At 42.9% G+C, this 27,277-nt stretch overlaps 1 protein-coding gene across 3 annotated transcripts in view; it reads right to left on the bottom strand.

Moving 5' to 3' along the window:
* Positions 1 to 27,277, bottom strand: part of LOC141149103 (beta-1,4-galactosyltransferase 1-like) — a 249,856-nt gene that overhangs the window by 163,010 nt on the left and 59,569 nt on the right. For 2 of the 3 annotated variants that reach the window (XM_073636865.1, XM_073636867.1), the window contains one exon: positions 21,397 to 21,453. The exons of the other annotated variant lie outside the window; for it this stretch is intronic. In XM_073636865.1, coding sequence (XP_073492966.1) covers positions 21,397 to 21,453 — 57 coding nt within the window. The remainder of the gene's footprint in view (positions 1 to 21,396; positions 21,454 to 27,277) is intronic. 3 annotated transcript variants of the gene reach the window in all.

Here is a 27,277-nt window from a genome sequence, read left to right as displayed (position 1 = left end):
TTTAAATTTCTATTGGGGTTTTTCCAAAATTTTGGCAGCTTTTGTATTCACTGCATACCCTATAACTGTATAGAATACCCGCTCCTTTCTAATGGGAACATGTCATACTCGTTACTGAGGCCCACCTCTATGTGTCTTTAAATTGTTATTGCGATTTTTCCTAAATTTTAGTCGCCCATGCAGTCACTGCATGGGTATTACCACTATAGGAGACTCACTCCTTTACAATGGGAACATTTTCTTTTACTGAGGCCCTCCTTTATGTCTCTTCAAAGGGGTATTTGGGTGCGTCCAAATTTTTGGCGGCCCTTGCAGTCACTGCATACGCAATAACAGTATAGGATACCCACTCGTTAATAATGGGAACAACAAAGCATAGCCGGCTGATGGCCCTCTAACAATAGTGAGGGCCGACTGCCGGCCTTTAAAGAATAGTAAGGTTTGCCTGATGGCCCTATAAAAATAGTCTTTGTGACTTTTAAAGTCCCTCTTTCATAAATGAAAGAGAATGTGTCTGATCTTGTCTCACATACCACATGGCCAGATAAGGTAGTAAAATGTTAAAATTACATTTACTGGTAAATGTATTTTTCACTGTTGAAAGCAATGCAAAAGTGCAAAAACACATCAAAACACTACGTGTGAACATAGCCCAAGGTGTGGAGGAGCATTTTCATTTTTGTATATTTATTATGCCTTATATACAAGTCATTACCTTGGAAAGGATGTTTCTTAACATTTTTCCCAGGAAAATCCATTTTGGTTTTGTTTTTGCATGTTTTATTGTGGGTCCGTTAAAATGCCGTAATACCTCTGACAACATTGTTGACAGCAGTGACCTTGGAGTCAGATGCTTCCAGGGATCTTCCCTTGCTGTTCCCATGTCATTTGAGCACTGTTCCCATTGATTTGGGCAATTTTTAGGCCCACTGCAGACCACCAAGGGGGGCTGCCGGAAAAATGCTCGAGTTTCCCATAGAATTACATTGGTATCATTGCTCGGACCAAGCACTCGAGTATTCCAATTTGCTTGACTCAAGCAACGAGTACCTGAGCATTTTAGTGCTCGCTCATCACTACACAGCACCTATACCCAGTCAACCCGATGTTTCTCAATCTTTTATCATAAAAGTTGATGCGTCGGAGGTGGGGATTGGGGCTGTGTCGTCTCAGCGTCCATCGCGTGGTAAATGGTGTCCATGTGCTTTCTTTTCCAAAAAATTGTCTTCGGCTGAGAGAAATTATGACGTGGGTAATAGAGTTTTTGGCGATTAAATTGGTTTTCGAAGAATGGCGACATTGGTTGGAGTGGGCAGTCTATCCTATAAGGCTATGTGCCCACGTTTCAGAAATGAAGCAGAAAATTTCTGCTTTATTTCCCCATGTCCTCTCCCGTAAAAACGCTTGCGGAATTTTGCAAGCGTTTTTCGCGCGTTTATGATGCGTTTGGGACATGCGGAATTGCCTTGCGTTTTTTATAGCATCGACAAGGCAATTCTGCATGCGTGTCCACAAAATTAATGGACCTGCTGCAGATTTTTGAGCGCAGCATAAACGCTGCGGAAAAATCCACAGCATGGGCATTGAAACTGCGGATTCTCATGGGGGACGGATTAACAAGCGTTTCACAAGCGTTTACGCTGCGGAAATTCCGCAGCATATACGCTTGTAAAACGCTACGTGGGCACATACCCTTACTGTTATCACAGACCATAAGAACCTGTCATATCTTCAGTCTGCTAAATGTCTCAACCCTAGGCAGGCTAGATGGTCTCTCTTTTTTACTATGTTCAATTTTTTTGTCACTTTGCTTCCAGGGATTAAAAACATCAAGGCTTATGCTTTATCCCGGAGCTTCCCTGGTAGTGGTGATCATGACAACCCTGCCCTTGTTTTGCCGAAGGGGGTGGTCTTTTTGGCTTTGTACCCTGACCTGGAGGGAGAGGTGTTGGAGGCTCAGGGTTAGGTTATTTATACAATCTAATCTGCACCATAAAGTAATTAGGGAACATCACAACTCTGTGCTTGCTGGTCATCCCAGTAGTAAGGCAACTGCGGACCTCCTTTCATATCGTTTTTGGTGGCCGGGGTGCATCAGGATGTGGTTGAACATGTGTCTGCTAAAGTATCACATACAGTACAGACCAAAAGTTTGGACACACCTTCTCATTTAAAGATTTTTCTGTATTTTCATGACTTTGAAAATTGTACATTCACACTGAAGGCATCAAAACTATGAATTAACACATGTGGAATTATATACTTAACAAAAAAGTGTGAAACAACTGAAAATATGTCTTATATTTTAGGTTCTTCAAAGTAGCCACCTTTTGCTTTGATGACTGCTTTGCACACTCTTGGCATTCTCTTGATGAGCTTCAAGAGGTAGTCACCGGAAATGGTTTTCACTTCACAGGTGTGCCCTGTCAGGTTTAATAAGTGGGATTTCTTGCCTTATAAATGGGGTTGGGACCATCAGTTGTGTTGTGCAGAAGTCTGGTGGATACACAGCTGATAGTCCTACTGAATAGACTGTTAGAATTTGTATTATGGCAAGAAAAAAGCAGCTAAGTAAAGAAAAACGAGTGGCCATCATTACTTTAAGAAATGAAGGTCAGTGTGAAAAATTGGGCAAACTTTGAAAGTGTCCCCAAGTGCAGTTGCAAAAACCATCAAGCGCTACAAAGAAACTGGCTGACATGAGGACCGCCCCAGGAAAGGAAGACCAAGAGTCACCTCTGCTTCTGAGGATAAGTTTATCCGAGTCACCAGCCTCAGAAATCGCAGGTTAACAAGCAGCTCAGATTAGAGACCAGGTCAATGCCACACAGAGTTCTAGCAGCAGACACATCTCTTCAACAACTGTTAAGAGGAGACTTTGTGCAGCAGGCCTTCATGGTAAAATAGCTGCTAGGAAACCACTGCTAAGGACAGGCAACAAGCAAAAGAGACTTGTTTGGGCTAAAGAGCACAAGGAATGGACATTAGACCAGTAGAAATCTGTGATTTGGTTTGATGAGTCCAAATTTGAGATCTTTGGTTCCAACCACAGTGTCTTTGTGCGACGCAGAAAAGGTGAACGGATGGACTCTACATGACTGGTTCCCACCGTGAAGCATGGAGGAGGAGGTGTGATGGTGTGGGGGTGCTTTGCTGGTGACACGGTTGGGGATTTATTCAAAATTGAAGGCATACTGAACCAGCATGGCTACCACAGCATCTTGCAGCGGCATGCTATTCCATTCGGTTTGCATTTAGTTGGACCATCATTTATTTTTCAACAGGACAATGACCCCAAACACACCTCCAGGCTGTGTAAGTGCTATTTGACCAAGAGTGAGAATGATGGGGTGCTACGCCAGATGACCTGGCCTCCACAGTCACCAGACCTGAACCCAATCGAGATGGTTTGGGGTGAGCTGGACCGCAGAGTGAAGGCAAAAGGGCCAACAGTGCTAAACATCTCTGGGAACTCCTTCAAGATTGTTGGAAGACCATTTCCGGTGACTACCTCTTGAAGCTCATCAAGAGAATGCTAAGAGTGTGCAAAGCAGTCATCAAAGCAAAAGGTGGCTACTTTGAAGAACCTAGAATATAAGACATATTTTCAGTTGTTTCACACTTTTTTGTTAAGTATATAATTCCACATGTTTTAATTCATAGTTTTGATGCCTTCAGTGTGAATGTACAATTTTCATAGTCATGAAAATACAGAAAAATCTTTAAATGAGAAGATGTGTCCAAACTTTTGGTCTGTACTCTCTCTCTCTCTCTCTATATATATATAAATATATATATATATATACTAGCTGTACTACCCGGCTTCACCCAGGTTAATAACTGCTGTTAGCAAAATAGAATGTGTTAACAAAAATTTATTCTCCACACAAAAACCACAAAACAAATAGATAGAAAAGAAATGTAATTATTAAAAGGCAAAAACTAAGCTAATAGAAGCATTTCGCAACATATATTTCAACACCAGAGATATTCCACACAGATTTAACTAAATTGGCCAAGTAATGTGAAGTAATCTTCTACTCCTTATTCGAGAGCCTTTTGATAAACGACATTCTTAGTTCTTCCTTCAGGTGCAAACATGAACAGATTTTTGGCTGTTCCAACTCTTGAACAGGCCACATAAAGTTGACCAAGAGAAAAGCATGGAGATTGTAAATCGATTGCAACACCTTTCAAGGACTGTCCCTGAGCCTTGTTGATGGACATAGCAAATGCCAGTCGAACAGGAAACAGGAGGCGTTTAAAATCAAAAGGCAAATCAGATGGAATGAGAGGAATTGTTGGGATGAAAACATCTTCTCCTGTGGCACATCCTGTCAAAATGGTTGCCTCAATTACATATGGAACCAGGTTCTTAATCAAGAGTCTTGTTCCATTACACAGCTTTGGTGGATCCAAATTTCTCAATAGCAGAATAGGTGCTCCAGGTTTTAGAAAGAGGTTATGAGGAGGAAGTCCTTGTGGCTCCAAGGAATTGAGGAACTCAGTTGGATAAAATAATGCTTTAGCAGGGTCTATTACTGTATCCACTGACTTGTAGGTTGTGCACACACCTGGAAAGAGATTTAGAATTTGAAGATTGATCTTGTTGACACTGTCATTTTTGGGAGCTAGAATAGCCCTTTCACACAGCCAGACAGAATTTTTGAAGTGGAGTTGAATGTTTCGAAAAACCTTTGCTTTCAACTTCTCAATGGAAGTCACAATGCAACAAAAGTTGCTTGGGAAGGTGATCTGTCCAGTGTTTGAGTTTACTGGTGCCTTGCTATCTCCAATAGTCAACAGCTGGCTCGAAAACAGTCCAGCAGAAACATCGCCTGTCATGTAGACCCTCATGTTTGTGTTCAGTGACATTTTCTTTACTTTCTCCAAAGGTACGATGCTTTGAGACAGGCATTCAGTTCGTCTGCAGGGGTTGATCTTAGAATAACAGGTAGTGTTTGGCGGAAGTCACCTGCCAAAACAACAACTACTCCTCCCATGATATATTTGTTGCTACGCAGGTCTTGCAGCAGTCTGTCCACTGCTTCCAGAACCCTTTTGTGTATCATGGTGCCTTCATCCCAAATGATGGCACTGCATTTTTGAAGCAATTTGGCCAGTCCTGATCCCTTGGCAATATTGCACACGGGGCTGTCACTATGAGACAGTTAAGTGGTAGTTTGAATGTCGAATGTGCTGTCCTGACACCTTTTAAAAGCGTAGCTGCAATTCCAGAAGATGCCACTGCAAGTGCAATCTTTTTCTGTTGTCGAAATTTTGCCAGGAGCAAGTTGATTACAAATGTCTTTCCTGTTCCATCTGGAGCATCAAGGAAGACAATCCCACCTTTGTTGGTTTCACTGAAACTTAAAATGTAGTTATAGGCGTCCCTTTGATCTGGTACCAATATTGGCTCGTTCTTAGACACAAATGCTGTCAGTTCATCAATATTGTAGTTTGTTTCTAGGAAAATCTCCCTACACATTTGGATGTCTTCAGGATTTCTTATTGGAGCAGGCAAACCAATAAACTGTAAGGCTTTTCCTGACATTGCTATGCACTGATCTTCAAGGAGCATTAAAGTTTCATTGAACATTTCCTCAGTGAAGTTGATGAGTTGCTGAGGATTTTCCCTTCTAATCTGCATGAGGATGTCCTCACTGAGATCAGTTTTGTACTTTTTCCAAATCTCAAGAGGATTTGAAATGCTACAGGTTGTTGGAATAATAGCAAAGAGGTGTCTTAGTCGCTTTGGGGTTTGTGTGGCTGCTGCTTCACTGAGGGTCATGTCCAAGTGTCCATCATTTTCCAAAAGTCCTTTTCTTTGGCAAGCTTCCCTGAATGTTTCACACACATGGCTTCCAACGGTCTTCAGATCAGAAAATGATGTAGGGCCTTTGACAACATAAAGTAACATGCGCAGGTAGAAGCATTCTGCATTTGATGGATGAACAGTGTAGACGCGACCAAGAGTATCAGTTGCTTTCACCCCTGGATAGCCTTCAATATCAAGCCCCCGTTTCCTCCATTCCAGTGTTTTTCTGGAGGCATTCCAAGTGTAGTACTTTGGTAAATCACAGTAGAGAATTGTTTTTGCAAAAGGGTCTTGTTGACACAGCTCAAAAAATGCCAAGAGGGTGGTCTTAGGTGGTGTTAGGAGCTGCTGCTGTGGAATTATATGCTTAATAAAAAAGTGTGAAACAACTGAAAATATGTCTTATATTCTAGGTTCTTCAAAGTAGCCACCTTTTGCTTTGATGACTGCTTTGCACACTCTTGGCATTCTCTTGATGAGCTTAAAGAGGTAGTCACCGCAAATGGTTTTAACTTCACAGGTGTGTCCTGTCAGGTTTAATAAGTGGGATTTCTTGCCTTATAAATGGGGTTGGGACCATCAGTTGTGTTGTGCAGAAGTCTGGTGGATACACAGCTGATAGTCCTACTGAATAGACTGTTAGAATTTGTATTATGGCAAGAAAAAAGCAGCTAAGCAAAGAAAAACGAGTGGCCATCATTACTTTAAGAAATGAAGGTCACTCAGTCCGAAAAATTGGGCAAACTTTGAAAGTGTCCTCAAGTGCAGCTGCAAAAACCATCAAGCGCTACAAAGAAACTGGCTCACATGAGGACCGCCCCAGGAAAGGAAGACCAAGAGTCACCTCTGCTTCTGAGGATAAGTTTATCCGAGTCACCAGCCTCAGAAATCGCAGGTTAACAAGCAGCTCAGATTAGAGACCAGGTCAATGCCACACAGAGTTCTAGCAGCAGACACATCTCTTCAACAACTGTTAAGAGGAGACTTTGTGCAGCAGGCCTTCATGATAAAATAGCTGCTAGGAAACCACTGCTAAGGACAGGCAACAAGCAGAAGAGACTTATTTGGGCTAAAGAACACAAGGAATGGACATTAGACCAGTGGAAATCTGTGCTTTGGTCTGATGAGTCCAAATTTGAGATCTTTGGTTCCAACCAGATGGACTCTACATGCCTGCCTCCCACCGTGAAGCATAGAGGAGGAGGTGTGATGGTGTGGGGGTGCTTTGCTGGTGACACTGTTGGGAATTTATTCAAAATTGAAGGCATACTGAACCAGCATGGCTACCACAGCATCTTGCAGCGGCATGCTATTCCATTCGGTTTGCGTTTAGTTGGACCATCATTTATTTTTCAACAGGACAATGACCCCAAACAGACCTCCAGGCTGTGTAAGGGCTATTTGACCAAGAGTGAGAATGATGGGGTGCTACGCCAGATGACCTGGCCTCCACAGTCACCAGACCTTAACCCAGTCGAGATGGTTTGGGGTGAGCTTGACCGCAGAGTGAAGGCAAAAGGGCCAACAAGTGCTAAGCATCTGTGGGATCTCCTTCAAGATTGTTGGAAGACAATTTCCGGTGACTGCCTCTTGAAGCTCATCAAGAGAATGCCAAGAGTGTGCAAAGCAGTCATCAAAGCAAAAGGTGGCTACTTTGAAGAACCTAGAATATAAGACATATTTTCAGTTGTTTCACACTTTTTTGTTAAGTGCAGTGGTGGCCAAAAGTATTGGCACCCTTGCAATTCTGTCAGATAATACGCAGTTTCTTCCTGAAAATGATTGCAATCACAAATTCTTTGGTATTATTGTCTTCATTTAATTTGTCTTCAGTGAAAAAACACAAAAAGAATTGTCCTAAAGCCAAATTGGATACAATTCCACACCAAACCTAAAAAAGGGGGTGGACAAAAGTATTGGCACTATTTGAAAAATCATGTGATGCTTCTCTAATTCGTGTAATTAACAGCACCTGTAACTTACTTGTGGCACCTAACAGGTGTTGGCAATAACTAAATCACTTTTGCAGCCAGTTAACATGGATTAAAGTTGACTCAACCTCTGTCCTGTGTCCTTGTGTGTACCACATGGAGCATGGAGAAAAGAAAGAAGACCAAAGAACTGTCTGAGGACTTGAGAAACCAAATTGTGAGGAAGCATGAGCAATCTCAAGGCTATAAGTCCATCTCCAAAGACCTGAATGTTCCTGTGTCTTCCGTGCGCAGTGTCATCAAGAAGTTTAAAGCTCGTGGCACTGTGGCTAACCTCCCTAGATGTGGACGGAAAAGAAAAATTGACAAGAGATTTCAACGCAAGATTATGCGGATGGTGGATAAAGAACCTTGACTAACATCCAAACAAGTTCAAGCTGCCCTGCAGTCCGAGGGTACAACAGTGTCAACCCGTACTATCCGTTGGCGTCTGAATGAAAAGGGACTGTATGGTAGGATACCCAGGAAGACCCCACTTCTTACCCCGAGACATAAAAAAGCCAAGCTGGAGTTTGCCAAAACTTACCTGAGAAAGCCTAAAACATTTTGGAAGAATGTTCTCTGGTCAGATGAGACAAAAGTAGAGCTTTTTGGGAAAAAGCATCAACATAGAGTGTACAGGAAAAAAAAGAGTCTATTTCTCAGCAACAAGCCAGCAGCTATGAGGCATAAAGCTAGGCTTATTCTAACAATTCTAGCACTTGTATGCCCATAGTAATAGCTTAAATGTGTCACAATATCACAGCTGGAAGAATTAGAAAAAGGTTAAACTTTTTCCCCATCCCATTCCATAGACCCATTTTAGCAATTAAAGATCTCCATTTATCCACAAGAAAGATCATTCTACAGAAATTACATTTTAAACCAGCATTACAAGAGCTTTTTACAACTACAGAGGAACAAGAAGCACCAGGTATTTTGGAATCTCTTGCGGAAAATGACACCTCCACCCAGGTAAGTAGTTTTCCCCTGAAAGTTTTCAATAACCCAAAAATAGGGCACACAATCTCAATGAGGATCAACAAATGGCACTTAAGGAATTACAGGGTTGGGATGACGTTGTGTTTAAGCCGACGAACAAGGGAGTAAATCTCATTATTGTTCCAAACAATATGTACGAGGCACAAGCTAAAAATTTAATAAATTACACTATTCAAATTGCCTCTTCAGAGAAAAAGAGGACTTGAACTCTATAGCGCCACCTATTGGAAACAGCAATCCTACAAGTCACAATCGACCCTTTAACGAGTCGTGCAATATGACTTAAAAGCCAAATCAGAATCTCAATTTGCAGACACAGTGTTTTGGGCTGTTTGCCCTCGTCAGTGCAAAGTATGAGAACTGATTTGGCTAGATGAGAGACTCTGGACTGAGGTCTAAGGGGTAACGTTTCATTTTGTGGAGAGTGACATACCGGCTTTGGCATGCCAAGGTAAGGAGGCTTATTTGACAAGCAATATTCCTCTGGGAGTGTTATCGGAAATTGCCCTCCAATCCTTTTTATGTTTTTCAGGTGGAAGTAATCAAAATTTAAGAGAAGGTATTCTCAGAATGGCATCATCCCTAAATAAGTGCTTGAGATGGATCGAAAGCTGGATCCTAAGCTTCCCACTTTCTATTTGAACCCTAAAATTCATAAGGAACCCCTGAATCCACTGGGTAGACCAATTGTGGTAGGCAATGAAGGTTTGTTGTGAAGTAATCTGTGATACTTTTTACTATTTTTTGAAACCTTTGGTGGCTACTTTGCCCTCATTCATTAAGGGCACGACGTCTGCGTTGAATAGACTCGACAACATGTGCTTATCTGAAAGCATGTTTATGGTTACAACTGATGTGGAATCACTGTACACGCCTATTAGGCATATAGATGGCTTAGCAGCAACTTCTTGGTTCCGAAGTACTAGTAATCTTGACCCACAATTAATTGAACTCCTGCTGACCTTGTTGGAATATGTACTAACACATAATTGTTTTATTTTTAATAAACAGGTGTACCTCCAACAACAAGGAACTGCGATGATGCTTTGTGCGCCCCATCGTATGCTAACCTCTTCCTTGGTGCATGGGAGAGGGAGATTAAACAACAATGACCGGAATATCAAATTAACATGCAAAGTGGGCAAAAAAATTGATTTTCTTGATATCCAAATCAATACCCTATCTAATGGTAATCTCTCAACAGATGTGTACAGGAAACCTACTTCCACCAACTCCCTTCTCCAAGAATCATCGTCACATCCTGCATCGACTATTAGAGGAATACCTACTGGACAATTGCTGAGAATTAAGTGTTTCAGTTCAGACCAAGAATTGTTTGAACAGAAGTCAAGGGATTTGAGTAGGAGATTCAGAAATAGAGGTTACAATTGTAAACTTATCAGCAACAGCTACCAAAGGGCAAGAAATACACCAAGAAATTAACTTCTTTATAACAACAAAACTTTAACGGAAGAAAATTCTACCAACCAGGTTCAGCTTATTGCAACCCACAATAGCCAATGGTCCCAGTTTTGCCAAATCATTAAAAAACATTGGCAAGTTCATCTAGCAGATGCGGTACTCAAAAAATGCTTACCAGCCCCCTGTGGAAGTGTGGACGAAACGTGCGTCGGGGATGAGGGATGTGGGACAGACACCAGACGAGTAAGTTTCTAATAAATAAATTGTCTTTTATCTTCCCACTATCAAAGGGATGATTTCGGTGCTGCACATAACTAGCGTTGTTTTTAATTATTGTGGCAGTGGCATGTGTAAGCATATAGGAGTAATGCTCTAGATTAATCCAGCAGTTATGTGGATAACTAAGCTTTGATGTAATATGAGGCTTGCAGGTAGGATTATTCTAACATTTCTATCAAATGTATGCCCATAGTAATAGCTTAAAAGCGTCCCAGGGGTTGACAGATTCCCTTTAAGTTTCAGAATTTGGAATATTCCTCTTTTAAAAATAAACGGTGCATCTCAAAATATAGGGAGAGCACTTTCATTTACAAACAGAAATAAGCTTTTGTGGCGCCCCTGAGGGTTCAGTCGCCACAGTGGTACTGCACCTCATACAGAGGTGTGGTGTCTCCTTCTCTCTGGTAAGTAGGGAGTGCTGCCCGGAACTCCAACACCCACATCAAACACTACACTACCTCAGGCCGGCAGTAAGGGCAAGATGCAATGTGTTTTCCTGCTGAGCCCTGTCCCTGGCTGGAGTGGAGGAAACCCAAAGGTAGGGGGAACCAGTAGTGGGTGTGGGTGGAGGAAGCAGTTTAGGAGAGCACCATAGTAGTAGGTATATAAAGGGAAGCTATCTTGGGGTGGCAGATCAGAAGAGAGTGTTAGTCAGTCAGGGAGCAGAGTCTCTTTAGGAGCTCTGCTCCACAAGTAGGGCCTAGTGTTAGAGGCCCAGGAGGGGAGGCAGAGGAGGAAGGCTCCATTCTATTTAAGGGATCCCAGGGGGTATTGCGAGTGCAGGACGGCACCCGTATGCCTCGAATCTGTCAGAAGACAGAGGGATCAGGCCGCAAGAAGGGGACCGGCCCCTGGACCAGCCGTGTTACTCCAGGTCTCGGCTGGAAAAACCGGAGGCTTGTGACTTTTATAGTTCAGTTGCCAAAACCTCATTCTAGTCACCATGAGGGTCAAGAAGGTCCGGAAACTCCAGTTAGACAGGAGGGACTTCAGAGCACCCGAGCGGGACTGTGAGTGGAGAAGCGCAGGGCAGGAGGGAGACGACCCAGCGTGAAGTCAGTCTAGAGAGGAACATAAGAAAGCGGGGTTCCATCAGGTGCTCCTAACCTACCTGAGGAAGAGCTGAACCCCCGGTCTGGTGAACGCAGCGCGACGTGGGAGGCTGGTACCCGCGCAGTGTATCAGTGGAACTTACATGAGAACTGTGAGTAAAGACTCGGTTGACTGCACCGCACTGCCTCCGTTCATTATTTCAGCTGCGTCATCTTTTCCCCTGCACTACAACGCCCAGCACAACCAGCAATATCTACACTGCCCTGGAGCTAGCTCTTCCTGTGGAGAGCCACACCATCCCTGCTGCCGTAACACCAGCTCCAGAGGACTGCTCCGCAGCGGCGGCTCCCTTTAGCCACATTCCACAGGTGGCGTCACAAACTTTATAAATTCCCTATAAATAGAAAACCGCTTTTTATTGACCACCCTGGGTCACGGACCGGGCCAGCCACCGTGATATCCCCCACCAGCATCCATAGGCCCGGCTGCCGAGTACACCATTGCCCCGGGGGCGCGTCATTCTGAGTTCAGAATTTTAATTTAACTGCAAAATATACAGTGAGTGGTTTAATATTAGCCTCACTTGCCTGCACTGTATGAAAAATAGCTCATAATAGCTGCTTAACAGCTCTGTTCTATTAAGGTGCTGTTGCAGCAGTATATTACAGATGTAATAATTAACAGTAACACAATGAGTGGTGAAGATAAGACGCTACAACAGTTCACTGTATATTTCTTGAATCTTGGATTTCTATTCACAGACTGAAGCTATCACTCCCATTTTCAGTCTGGTATATCACCACTGAAATAGTACACCATAACCGAATTAGGCCTTTTTCTATCCCTATGCCGTGTGATTTGAGCTCTCCTATCCATATACAGTAAAGGCATAAAATGTTGTTCTTTGGCGAGCCCCTATGTTTTATGCTGCCTGTGATAGTCTCCCTGATAGGCTGTGCTAAACAATGTGAACGGATTGCTGTAGGGAATTATGGGGAAGACCTGCATTGCTGCTCCTGACACCATTATCCCGCTCACTAATGGTCTCGGGACACTAATCCCTGAGTGTACAGCATGTGTGAAATGCACCAGGCATTTCTTTTTCACCGATCCTTGCAAATCGGACTGCAGATTGTTGGAATTACAGTGGAACAGCAGATTTCAGGAATTTCTACTCAGATCTATCTGTTCATCTGTAGGAGGAAATATTCCTACAATGATTCCATAAATGATGTGAAATGTTTGCCCCGCAGTTAGGCAGTGGGAAGCTGACTGTGAATCAGCAGGACATATGCAGCACCCCATCAACAGAGCAGAGGTTAAGAGAAGATGCTGCCATGTTGACCAGAGGTGAAATGAAGCAAGGAAATCTCCAGCTGAGCTGATGGAGATCGTCCTCGTGCAGAACAAGCAGGTAGTTAACAACTACTTGCCTGTTAGTTCTTAGCCTCATGCAAAAATAATAAGTCCAGGATAACCCCTTTAAAAAGAGAATATGATAGAAAGTTACTAATTCACCAAGCTTATTGGAATTTTTTGCTAGGCATTGGGTCCACACAAGGATTACATACAGTAAATGTCAGGATTTCATATCACATTCTTGATGTTATCTATAATAATTCTGCTCTTCCCAACACCGCTCCGGTCCCGCTCTACCATCTTGTGACCGCAGCTTCTGACTGACCGAAAGTCAGAGCTAAGGTCTCAATGCAAGTGTATGAGAGCCTCGGCGCCAAAAACAGGAGAAAACTGCTAAGTATTTTACTGGGGGCAGGGAATTTACTTTAGTGATACCACTCCACTGGTGTAATAAAATAAAATGCCTGAGTGGTGCTTTAAGTTCACACAATAAGTTGTTGGTGTGCTTTTAATGATCTATATATTCATTGCGCAAATAACGAAGCATTTTATATTTCCAAAAAAGTGGATGGGATTTAGTGAAATCTCATGCCCACTGTGCACTTTTTATTATGCAGCATAAAGGTCCACAACATGTTCATTTCTCTCATGAGTACGCTGTGTTTATGTGTGGGTTTGCCTCATAGAACTAGATTAGATGCGGAAAAATCTGAAGATAAAAAATGCATATGTGTGTGACTGCATCAAGGCCAAATACCAGGAGGTATCAAAAAGCAGTTTTATTTAAAACTTGAAATACCAAAAAGAGGTAAAGTGAAAAGTGCAATAAAATAAGATGTAAAACACACAGAAAAAAAACTCCTAAAGTAACCTAATTTACCTAATAGGTGAAGAAATGCTGCAGAAAATCTGCAACATCAAAAGCTCACCAAATAATTATCGTGTGGACATAGCCTAAAAGTCATTAAACTCTTTAGTATGACTTATACGCTTACCAATGTTTGTCTATAAAGATGTCAGGGCGAGCTTCATTTTATATAAAAGTTTGAACTGGTGTGGCTAGAACTTAATAACTAGGAGTGGTCTTCACATAAAATGCTCTACGTAATTTCAGACATGAATCTTTTCAAAATGTATTACACAACCTTTCTGAAGCATAAATGCAATTTAAATACATCTGCCACATCATTATTTTAATGATGTGGCAGATGTATTATAAAAATAGCTTTAAACTACCCACTAAATGCTTTAAACAGACTTAACAAGGAAACAAAATATTTTTACTTATGCTAGTGCTACTATGAGTTAAAGGGGCTGTGCTGGGAATGTTATTGTTGACTTATCCTCATGATAGGTCATCAAAATCAGATCAGTGGTGGTCCGACACTCAGTACCCCCAAAGATCAGCTGTTAGGATTTCCTGTAGCAAGCAAGTGTAAAAAATATATGCAGTCAGAACACCACAGCTCCGTACACTGTGCAGCAGCAGTTTCTTTCCCATTAACTTTAATAAAAGCTGCAATATGCATTTCCTCATTCATTTTCAGACCACTAATACAAAGTTTTAAAACAACTATTTCAAGTTTTTCTTACGAGTGTGTACCATCCAGTGAAATATGCTGGAAGTGAACTCCAAAATTGAGTAAATGGCATAAAATAACAAAAGAATCTATATCTATCTGTTAAATTGCTGCTGTTTCAGCACTGTTGTTCTAATGGTCTGTTGTTTCCTTACTTTTTCTGTAGCAATAATGTACTTATCAAGCCATGTGACCACTGCAGTCAATCACTAAACCAGTGACTGACAGCAGTGGGTAGACAGGGACATTGTAGCTGCGGTGCCTTAGCAACATACTGAAGCAGCTATGTGAAGATACATTCTGCCTGTCAGAGGCAATGACATTGTCAGATACTTAAAGCATAGTCGACGAAAATAGTTAGGTTCAAATCCAGAGGTTCAGGTAGAGATGTCAGGCAGGAGAAGAAAAAGACAGGTGGAATGTGGGGATTTAAATAGGGCTCCATATTGCATCATAAGCTGCCAACTACCCCCCTCCAAACCCTGCCAGCACCTTCATTTACATTGGGAATAGCTTTAAAGGGAATTTGTTATTAGATCGCCATGCCGTTCAAACCACAGACAGCATGAATCATACCCTCTCTGCATGACTGCAGGCTGGTATGTTTTACTCTGAAATGTTGCAACTTTTCATAGAAAACAGTTTGAAAAGCCAACCAGAGTGTGCACCATACTAGTCAGATCTCTCCCTATAGTGCCCATCTGGCATCTCCCTGCCCCATAATGTAATTCATAAGGTGGATGATATGGTGGGTATAATTCACAAAGGGCCATTGTGGTGGTTATAGTCCATAAAGCAGCGGTGTGGTTTTTGTACTTCATAAGGGGCATGATGTGAAGGTTATTGCTCATAAAAGGGTGGTTTATTGCTCATTAGGTACATAAGAGGCGATGATGGTGTGACAGTTATAGTTTAAAAGGCGGATTGTGTGGAAATCATAGTTCAAAAGGGGGGATGGTGTAGAGGTAATATTTGATAGGATAGGCTAGTATGGAGGTCATGTATCATAAGAGGCACAGTGTGGTGGTCATTTTTGTGGAGTAAGCACAGTGAGGATCAAATATTTATTCAGGGGCACAGCATAGGGCTTTTTTAGAGCAAAACATAGGCAGATATTTTTATTCAGGGGTCATAATAATGACACTGTTATTTTTAAGGGCCTTGTGTTGTGATGTGCTACAGAAGACTGGAGAAGAGGGAAGTCTGCAGAGATGAGCTTTAGCTGTGAAAAGTCATCAAGATTTCAGGACTAGAAGGGGAAAAAGAAGGGGATGGGAATAATTCCAATTAGAGAAGACATCAATCACCTATAAGGTACCTAGACTTAAATGTGCATTTACAGTGGCCGACTGTGGGCTTTAAACGACCTCAGAATGGCTTTATGAAGCCAATTAACAGTTGTTTAGACAGGCCGAAAGTACTTTCATGTGCACAGAATGATCGTTAACTTGATCACATTCACATAGAATAGCATTGTTCTGAGCAGCACTGTCCTGCTTACACAAAAAGCTCTGAGGCAGAGAACAATAATATTTAAGCAAGTTTTGAATTAATTTCAATGGATGAATTTTAATTCTGAGCAGATCGGTGGGGGTCGAGGTCCAAGAAAACATACAACAGAGTATGGATGCAGTAGAAAGTCATAGGCTTTCTGTATGCACCTGTCTCCTGAACAAGGCTAGTTTTAGAAAAAGTGGGGCCCTGGGCAAAAGTTTAAATTGGTGCCCTAAATGCTAACATATTGCATCATCACACTGAAACATTTTGGTTGCATTAACATGCGCCGAGTTCAGGCCGTTAAATGAGTGCGATCGACAATATTGAAGTCGTTCAGCGCTTGCTTACTGGCCTTTTTACACAGGTAGAAGAGGAATGATGGAGACAGAACCATCGATCAATCTGTCAGTTAGCACCAGGAGATGTGCTGCTGAGAACAATCATTCTTGTTCTGGCATAAACAATCCAATCACCTGATGAATGAGCAGCATTTTGCTTCTTCGCTGGGTGATAGCTGACATGTTTACACCTATGAACTCTCGTCTGCACTGCCAGGATTTATAAATGTAGATGCTACATACATACACCATACAGTAGTGTTCAAAATAATAGCAGTCCAATATGACTAATCAGATTAATCACTGGTTTTGGTATAAATTATATTACCACATGTCAAACAATTTACCAGTTGGTGCAGTAGATTCTAAGAAAACCAACAGACTCAGCATTCATGATCTGCATGTTTTTGAGTCTGTACATATGAATATTTAATTGAAAGCGATGGTGTTCAAAATAATAGCAATGTGGAGTTCAATTAGTGAGGTCAATCATTCTGTGAAGAAAGAGGGGTGAATGAGGTGGCCCATATTTAAGGGTGAAGCCAGCACATTTTGTACATGCATTTCTCCTTGAAAGCCTGAGAAATATGGGTTGTTCAAGAAATTGTTCAGAAGAACAGCGTACGTTGATTAAAAAGTTGATTGAAGAGGGTAAAACTTCTAAAGAAGAGCAGAAAATGATAGGCTGCTCAGCTAAAATGATCTCCAATGCTTTAAAATGGAAAGCAAAACCAGAGAGATGTGGAAGAAAACGGAAGACTACCATTCGAATGGATCAAAGAATAGCCAGAATGGCAAAGGCTCAGCCAATGATCAGCTCCAGGATGATCAAAGACAGTATCAAGTTACCTGTGAGTACTGTGACAGTTAGAAGATGCCTGTGTGAAGCTAATCTCTTAGCAAGAAGTCCCTGAAAAGTCCCACTGTTAAAAAAAAGACATGTACTGAAGCAGATACAATTTGCCAAAGAACACACCAACTGGCCTAAAGTGAAATGGAGAAACATTTTGTGGACTGATGAAAGGAAAATTGTTCTTTTTGGGTCCAAGGGCCGCAGACAGTTTGTCAGACGACCCCCAAACTCTGCATTGAAGCCAAAATACACTCTGAAGACAGAGCATCATGATATGGGCCGGTCTCTCTTTACTGCATACCAGGTATCATGGACAAGTTTGCATATATTAAAATACTTGAAGAGGTCGTGTTGCCTTATGTTGAAGAGGATATGCCCTTGAAATAGGTGTTTCAACAAGACAACAACCCTAAACACACCAGTAAATTGGCAAAATCTTGGTTCCAGTACAACAAAATTGAGGTTATAGAGTGGCCAGCCCAATCCCCGGACCTTAATCCGATAAAACACTTGTAGGGTGACATCAAAAATGCAGTTTCTAAGGCAAAGGCAACAAATGCCAAAAATCGTGGGATGTAGTCAAAGCATCCTGGTCTGGAATAACAGTTGAAAGGTGCCAAAAGTTGGTTGTCTCTATGCAACGTAGATATGAAGCAGTTCTAAAAAACTGTGTTTATACAACTAAATAGTAGGTTAGTGATTCACAGGAATGCTAAATCCTCAAAAAAAGAGTACATATTGTGAGTTTGTAAAGACAAATGCATACACTGCTATTTTTTTTTTGAACAGCCCAATATTCATTTTTTGTTATTTTCTATAAAGAAGTTAAAAATACATTTCTCTTCATGTTTTGAATTAGAAAAAGTGTGCAATATTCCCAATGCATGGAAATAAAAACTAGCATAAAGATTTTGTGTTTAACAAATGTATGTTTTTGGACATACTGCATTTATTTTGAACACTACTGTATGTGACACAACCACTGTATGTTACATATGTATACACACACAGCACATACGAATATATACATCAAGTACATACACAAATACAGAACACATACATACACATATATGTCTTCACATGTATATACCACCAAAAGTCCACAGGCTCAACCACACAGACAGACACACATGTCCATTCACATCAATGGGCTGTCTGTGTCACAAAGGATAGGTCCTCCAGAGATTGACACTCTTTGTAACCACTTATACTCTGACCAAAAGATGAGGATTCTGAACACAAGACTACTTATATTTTCTTAGCAGCTGTCCAATTAGTGTCTTAGGGAGGCCTTTCTGATATTTGCGGACTGTACCGCAGGCTTTGGTACCTCACGCAGAGAGGGATTTGAAGAGTGGGATGCTGATATAAAAGTTATCTACGAATAGATGATAACCTTGATCCAGCAGTAGGTGGACCAAATCCCACACAATTTTCCAACTCATTCTCAGGACAGGAGGCATTCAGGGGGTTGAATATGGGTGCCCTTTCCTTCATAAACTCTAAACCTGTGGGTGTACCCAAAGGTACTCTCTCACAGCTTATAGAGTTTTATTCTGAACCTGGCCCTCTTACTGGGCAATTATTGTTGGAATTTGAGCTTCCCCTTGAAATGTATTAGGGACTCATCCACCCAGATGTCCCTCTGGGGAATGCACACCTCAGCAAACTTGTTGCTTAAGTGGTCAATGACCGGCCAAACTTTGAAAAGACGGTCAAAGTTGGGGTCATCTTGGGGAAGACACCGTGCATTATTATTTTAATGCAAAAACTTTTGGATGGCCTCAAAACCTTTACGGGTCATAGCCATGCGGAACAGTGGAGTGTTATACAAAACGTCAACAATCCAATATTGCCAAAGTTCTGGCTTCTTCACTAACCTGATGTGAAGAACATGGCCCCAAAACATCTTCATTTCACTGTCTACAGGGGACCAGTTAGAGAATGAAGTAGTGATGTTTTGGGCGGAATATTGCTGGATGTACAAATTTGTCTCAGCTACAATGGGGTAGAGGTCCATACAGGGTCAGTAACGGTGGGCACTGGTTCATTTTCTGTCTTGGAGTATCTGCGTGGCAGTTCGCTATCACTTGAGAAAGAGTAGGAAGAGGAGGATGCAAAATAAAGGAGGGTGGCATCCTCTCCCTCACTATTAGTGTCGGAAGCAAGAAATGTGTATGCCTCCTCCACTAAATACCGTGCTTGGGAGGAGCGGGATGGCATTTTTTCACGCATGCGCTGTTTGTGTGTACCAAATTTTATTCAGAGTGTTTGGTATAAACTTTTTTTATTTAGAAGAGAAAAAAAAAGAAAAGAATCTAGAAAGGAAAAGATAAAAATAAAATAAAAAATATATAAAATTTTGGTAAAATAAAAAACAAACTTACCAAATGGATGTCAATAAAAAAAAAGTACTGAGCGCCCGCAACTATCTGACACTAACCCTAACTATATTCAGGAAAAAATACTATAGTAGTCGACGATTACTGCAGTATATTTTTACTGTCCCTAATCTAGTCCTATCAACTAATCTAAATTACATTTTTTAATTCTTTTTCAACACAAAAAAACAAACAGCAACCGGAGGTTGATCAGTGATGTGTCGCTCATCAGCGCTCGACGGCTGTAGGACGCATGGATGTGATTCTTTTTTTCCGCGCTATCTGACACTAACCCTGACTATATTCAGTAAAAAAATAGTGTACTAGACGCGATTTTGTTGGAGTCAAATTTGTACACTGCAAATTTGTCTTCAACAAAATGGCGCAGGAGATCGCGCTATTCACATGCGTGAACTCCGGCGCCACACTCTTCTTCCAGACTCACCGGAGATCGAGGTATGTGTCCTAATGGCGCCGGAAATAGCGGTATGCGGTCAGCGCTTCTGCATACCACCATCTCCGGCACAGCAATCCTTCATCCTCGTCCTAATCCCTCTCACCTGTAACGGCTGATGTTTTTGTCTGTCTCTGGCCAGACTGCATTGCGCATTGACATAACGGTTACATGACTAGTCACATTACTGTGATGTTACCAAAGGTCCTGAAGTCCCGCAGAGTACAAGACATGTAGTGACATCATGATCACATGACCTTTCCCATGATTGTCATGTCACCAAAGGTTATAAAGCAGTCTCCACATCGGAAGCTTAATTGATAATGCTATTATCAGTGAAGCCCCTGCTGTTGGTGCTGAGGGCCCCCAAGGGAGTGGAGGCCCTGGGCGATTGCACATTCTTTCCCCTAACACTGGTCCTACTCCTGAGTTGTGAACGTCTAAAAAGTGTTTGGAGCAATTGATTGGGTCTTAGGCCCCAGACCTGCACCAATCTTCTCAGAATTAAAAGGCCTAAAAAATACAAGAAATCTCTCAAAAGTTACTCTTTAAATGTTTATTATTGCTACTGCCTGTGTAATAAGTAATGTGGTTCCTGGATAGTCAGCAATCTAATAGTGGCTGGTAACAACACCAACTCTCACCATCTCCTTACAATTATTAAGGACATACTTGGAGTTGCAAATTCATGCAATAAAATTGTATTTGCCGAAGGCTGACCTAACACATCAGTTGATCACTGTACAACTATTGATGCTGTATTTATGTACTGGTTATTGATCTTGTGCTTTATTTCTGTACTGATGGTGGTTAAGGCGCTCTATCCATGTACCAATGATGGTACTGGTGTTGTATTCATGTACTTATTATTGTTCTGGTGCTATATTAATGTATCGATGATGGTTCTGGTGATGTATTTATGTACTGATGGTGATTCTCATCCTATGTTAATGTAGATGTAGTTGTCAATTTGTTAGACTTGTCAACAGATCATTCTGGGATCAGTGTGTTGCCCATTGCACACATGGACAACACAAAGACTAAACTTACAGTCATCTGAATTAGGCCACATATGTCAGCTGAACAAGTGTTTCATTAAAACACCCATACACTTTAGATAGCCGTAGGCAGCTATTTTGCTTAATTCTTCCATACATCCGAGTGCCAATGTGTTCTGTACGAGAGAGCCATTTCCAGAAATCTTGGGAAGGGGTTTATCTCTTAGTGAACAAAAGGATCTGCAATATATTGTTTTTTAACAAAAACATAGGGAAATAAGAAGACTAAATAAGTAAACTAGTACTATTATTCCTTAGATACTCTTCAATTATTGAGTCATGTGTTTCCTGGAGGACCAGCAACCTGAATTGAGGAGGAGCAAATAGCTTACCTGGTTGAGGGCTTTCAAGAACTAGATCTTGGTCCCTGTGGATTTCCTCAGCCAGACCTACAGTAGCAGCAGAGACAGCAGTATCAACAGCTAGTACATGAATTAGCTTAGTCTTTTCAGGTTTAATACAGCAAAATTGTGAGATTGTGCAACTGCCTTAAAGAAGTTGTCCACTACTTTTTACGATTGCCCCAATGTATTTATCATGTGATTATAAGACTTTTTGTAATTATCTTTGGCAGTCTTTATTGCCGGTGAGCGACGCCATTCTTGGCCGCTCACAGGCATCACATGACCCCCGGCTTTCTTCCGTTGATGTAACATCAAGTGAGGCATGACATCAGTGATGCTGTCCCCCGCGGTGGATGCTGGGCTGTGGGCGGGGTTACCGTTGAACGCAGCACTAAGTCACGCCCGGCTGCAGCTGGAACTTGACGGCTGCAGCGGATGTCAGAGCCGGCTGCAGCCGGGGATCACGTGATGCCTGTGAGCGGCCAAGGATAGCGCCGCTCACAGGCAATAAAGGCTACCAAAGGTAATTACAAAAAGTCTTATAATCACATGGTAAATATGACGCGCCCCCTGGGCCAGTGCTGTTGGGGATACCCGGAGCCGGATCAGATGGGGGTTGTAGTCTCCGAGTGGCTGTGACCCGGTCCGTGCCCAGGGTGTCAAGCTCAGTGTGTGGCAGTCCTTATGATGTTACTAGATGTTCTTTTGTGTCGACTACGCCACCCGTTGAATTGCGGTCAATACGGCCGCCGCTGCAGCAGGGTCCGCTGAGGCTGGTGATGTATGTGCAGCTCAGGTAGTATAACCCCCAACGGGAGGGGTATAGCCTCAGGGGGTCAGTTGCAGAGGATGGGGGTTGTGGTGGTGCAGCGGGGATGGAAATGAGAGTCAGAGTCGGGCTGTGCAGTTCAGGGTTTGTTTACTTACTGCAGTTGTTCTGGTCACTCCGGCCTTAAGTGACCACCCGAGCCGTGCTGCGTCCACCAGGTCCTGGACTCGGCCAACCCCCAGGTGATTCTGGAGCGTGGTCCTGAGCTCCCTTTCTGTCCTATCCTCTTCTCTGGCCTTCCCCACCAGGGATCCACCTATGTCCGGCTCCCTCGGGCCTCTTGGTGGGAAACCCTTGTCTCTGGGTTCCCTGACCCTATTCCTGGTCTGCCTTCCGGGTGGATTTGGTGGGTGATCGTGGCAGATCGATCCTGCCCACGACCTCCGGTTCCTGGCTAAGGTGTGCTGTAGCCTCTGCCAGCTTGGGATCCGGTACCCTGTTGCCAACTCTTCACCCTCTGATCTAATTTGGGCTCTTGGAGTTCCTTCTTTCTCCCCCTCTGGGTCTTTCTTTCTCCTCTCTCTCTCTGGGCCTTGGAGCTGCTCTTCTCCTCTGCTCTCTTCCTCTGCTCTGCTCTGACAAAAGACTGACAGACTGACCTCACTCTGCAAAAGACCCTGTCCTAAGATGGTGCCCACCTTATATACTCCCTCTATGTGTGAGCTCAGGTGACCAGCACCCAATGAGCTCCTAGCACTACCCAGACTGCTCCCCCTATCTGCCCCTACACTACTGGGATGTTCCACCCCCCTCCCACTCCAGCCAGGAACAGACACTGTCGTACCTGCACATTTTTCTAGTGGGAGTACCATCGGTCTGTTCCCCGGAAATGGGATGTGTGTAGTGCATGCAGCTAACTGAGCTCAGTTCCACACTCCATCCTTACCCGGGAGTGGAATATCACACCTCTGGGTTGAGGTGCAATACCCCTGTAGCAGCCGAATCCTCAGGGTGCTACAAATACATTGGGGCAATAGTAAAAAGTAGTGGACAACTCCTTTAAAGAGGAGATACATAATAAACTTTTATTTGAGCAAAGGCTTCTTTAGGTATAAACTAAGTTACAGCCATTCTCTTCACTATAACCCTGCTTTCCTGCTGCCCTGCATTCTGGTTATTACAATGTTATCTGATGATGCTGCTGAGCTGAGATAAAGCTGGATTACAGATATACTCAGTCTGAATAAGCCACTGTTACTCAGTTTTCCCATTGCTTTGCATTGCATTAATATAAAGAAATGGATTATGGAAAATAACAGCCAACACAGCACATCCAATTTGGTCTGCAGAGGAATGAAAGAAGCATTTCCAGTGAGTCAGGCAGCTGGGGTAAGCATAAGAACAACTGGATCAAAAAGTAGAATAAGGCTGAGTTCACACGATGCGTTTTTCATGCGTTTCCGCGGCGTTTTTGCAGTTGCGTAAACGCCGCGTAAACGCATGAAAAACGCATGGTAGAAGGGCAGCAATGTTCCCCAATGGAAATCCGCATGTGCTGTGCCCATGATGCGGATTTTTCCGCAGCGTAAACGCTGCGCTCAAAAATCCGCAGCATGTCAATTAATTTTGCGGAAACGCTGCTCTTTTGCCGCCATTGACTTGCATTAGACCGCATGGAATCCGCATCACTGTATATGTTGATGCGCTTTTCATGCGGTCTAATGTGCGGATGGTACCCGGGTGTGGAGGAGAGGACTCTCATCCAGACCCAGGTACCATTAAAAAAAAAAGAATAAAATAAAAAATATATATATTCTCACCTTCTGACGGCCCGCGCTGAGTCCTGCCGGCTTCCCGGGCACTTCGCGGTTGAATGAAGAAGGACCTTCGCTGACGTCAGAGTCATGTGACGGGTCACGTGACGCTGACGTCGGAAGGTCCTACAGTCTTCACTGCCGGCAGCCGGGACCGATGAAGCAGGACACCGGGGGCCATCAGAGGGTAAAGTATAGATTTATTTTTTATTTTTTGACATTCACACACTATATAAATCCATGCCGGCTGCATGGATTTATATAGTGTGAAGTTGACAAGCACTTTCCAAGTGATGGTAAAATCGCTTGGGAAGCGCTTGTCAACCCGCATGCGGAAATGAAAGTGAAGACCGCTTCATTTCCGCATGTCCCTGGCAGGAAACCGCATGTACAATCCGCATGCGTTTTTTCCTGCCAGAGAGATGCAGAAACGCTCAGGAAAAAATCCTGAGCATTTCTGCATCGTGTGCACATAGCCTAATAGCAAAGGTTTGAAGTCCTAAATGGAATTGTGCATTTGTATTACATTTTTGTCCACATTGTTTGTATAGGGTGGAGTCTTTTGGCAGAGTCTAAGTAATACATTTTTGTATGACCAGTAGCAATTGTAACTGTGTACTTTACACCTTTAAAAAAAAAAAAAAGTCCTAGTGTCCCCTTTTACCTGCTAGCAGTTCTCAGTTCCTATACTGTATGTTTTCTCAGTGGGAGAGAACTTTTGTGAAAGATAGGCACTAAGTCAAAATACATTAACGTGATATTAGAATCATTGAGATAATCCCTTCAGGAACACAGACACGATTTAAATAAATAATATTTTTTAAGACACACAAGATTTCAATATACAGTATCACCTTGTTCCCAATCAAATACAGCATTGTTTTTGTGTAACCATTCCCCAAACCATAGCAGCAGATTATAATTCATACCCATAAAATAAAATAAATGCAATCTTTAAGGCTACAGCCCCACGAGCAGGAAACAGCAGCGTTTTGGATGTAGCGTATTTTTGCTGCGTCCAAAACACTGCGTTCAATCACGCAGTTAAATCTGCATGTGTTCATTAAACAATGCCGATTTACCGCATCCAATACATATTATTGTGGAAATTTCGGTTACGGAGACGCTAGAAATGGACATGCTGAGGCAGGTAAATCTGCGTCGCAGGTGAGTTTACGCAGCGTAAATAGAAGCACAGTGGGCATGAGATTTCTATAAATCCCATCCACTGTGCTTGTATCATAGAACTCAGTGTTTTGGACGCAACGCAGGTGAGCTGCGTCCAAAACACTGCTATTCCTGATCGTGGGCACGTACGCTAAAGAAAACACAAGCAAAGAAACTTGAGCACTAACAGATATTCTATTATGTCTTAGATGAGAGGTGTATTATCAAATGAAGTGATCTTAACAGGTTAAGACAACTTAAATAGTGGAAAACCAAGACCTTTTGCCACCTCAGCATCAATGAAAGTAGCTGCAGCACGACAATCAATAAAGGTCTTAAGAAAAACAAAATTATTTAATAAGACAGTTGCATAGTAGTCATGTTTCTGTTGAAAAGAGAGGAAGGGTTTCCTGCTTCGTAACTTTGCAAAATAATTAATTCCAGTATATTCTTTAGCAAATTTACGAAGCTGGAATCCCTTCCTCTCTTTTGAATTTTAATACAAGCGGTCCCTTGAGTTCCATGCTTCAGGACGCCTGAGCCTGGGTGAGCTGGTGTTTCTTTATTTTATTTGATATTTTTGTTGAGTCAAAGGAAAATACTTGGGTTGCGGAATGATCATCCTTGAATTCATCAACACCGGTAGGTTTTGGATATGCTTCTATCAGGTGAACAGACTCTTTACAGTAGTAACAGAGAATTTATTCCTGGCACTTGACCCTTTGTTGGCAAAACACTGAGTTACCCTGATTTGCACTGCTGCCTCAGTGGAAGTTGTAGGGGTCTTAGCTTTATTCCTCATTCAAATTTCCATGATTTTTCTGGTACACAAACATTCTGAGTTTCATCAGTGTTTGGTCACTGTGTCAGTTTTTACCATCAGTGTTGTATTTCATCATTGATTTCATTGATTGATTTTAAAACTATTATCCATTGCCATGTAAATCACCAACAGCACCCGGATGGCACATGGATGACATCCCTTTGTTGTCCATGATTTTCATGGACCAATAAACTTAATGGGTAATTTTGATCCATGACTTTGATCAAAAATGGTCTTGACTCCATAATTATTTTTGCAGATACATGGGTAACAAAATAATCACAGATGTGAACAGCACCCTGTGAAAAGCACAAATCTATAATATAACCGGCGATGCGTGTCTCTGTCTGAAGCCTTTATAGACTGCACATGTGTGACGCGCAGTCTGGCTCCAGACAGAAGCAGGCATCCAGCCGTTACAGGTAAGAGGAGTGTGTATGGCACAGGAGAGCGCAGTATGCATAGACACTGAACGCATACCGCGATCTCCGGTGCCATACTTAGATACTTACCTGACCAGGAGGAGCATTGCTGCGCCGCCTCTCTTCGCCAGAGACCGGGGCAGGAGTGAGGTGTCAGATCGGCGCATGCGCATAGCGCTATCCGGCGCCGTTTTACTGAAGACACATTTTCTGTGTGTCTTCAGCAAAATGGCGCCGGACAATGTGGTGCTCTGGCTCCGCACTCCTTCCCCGGGCTCCGGCAGAACAGGACGCAGCAGCGCTGGAGCACAGAGAAGAAAGGTGAGTATAAGTGTTTATTTTTTTGTATGCGTGTACAGCGTGAAAGGGAGGAGGGGGGCCACACATACCAGGATTGGGGTGTGAGGGGACCATGCATACCAGGATTGGAGGGTGAGCGGACCATGCATACCAGGATTGGGGGTTGAGGGGACCATGCATACCAGGATTGGGGGTGAGGGGACCATGCATACCAGGATTGGGGGGTGAGGGGTACCATACATACCAGGATTGGGGGGTGAGGGGTACCACGCATACCAGGATTAGGGGATGAGGGGGCCACACATACCAGGATTGGGGGTGAGGGGTACCATACATACCAGGATTGGGGGGTGAGGTCACCATGCATACCAGGATTGGGGGGTGAGGGGTACCACACATACCAGGATTAGGGGATGAGGCGTCCACACATACCAGGATTGGGGGTGAGGGGTACCACACATACCAGGATTGGGGGGTGAGGGGACCATGCATACCAGGATTGGGGCGTGAGGGGGCCATGCATATGTAGCGCCCCGAGGGTTCGGTTGCTACAGGGGTATTGCACCTCATCCAG

This window comes from Phyllobates terribilis, unplaced genomic scaffold (assembly GCF_046119375.1).
Source record: "Phyllobates terribilis strain yellow unplaced genomic scaffold, ASM4611937v1 Scaffold_1__5_contigs__length_1240528914, whole genome shotgun sequence".
NCBI lineage: Eukaryota > Metazoa > Chordata > Amphibia > Anura > Dendrobatidae > Phyllobates > Phyllobates terribilis.
This window is presented reverse-complemented; position numbering and strand designations above follow the sequence as displayed.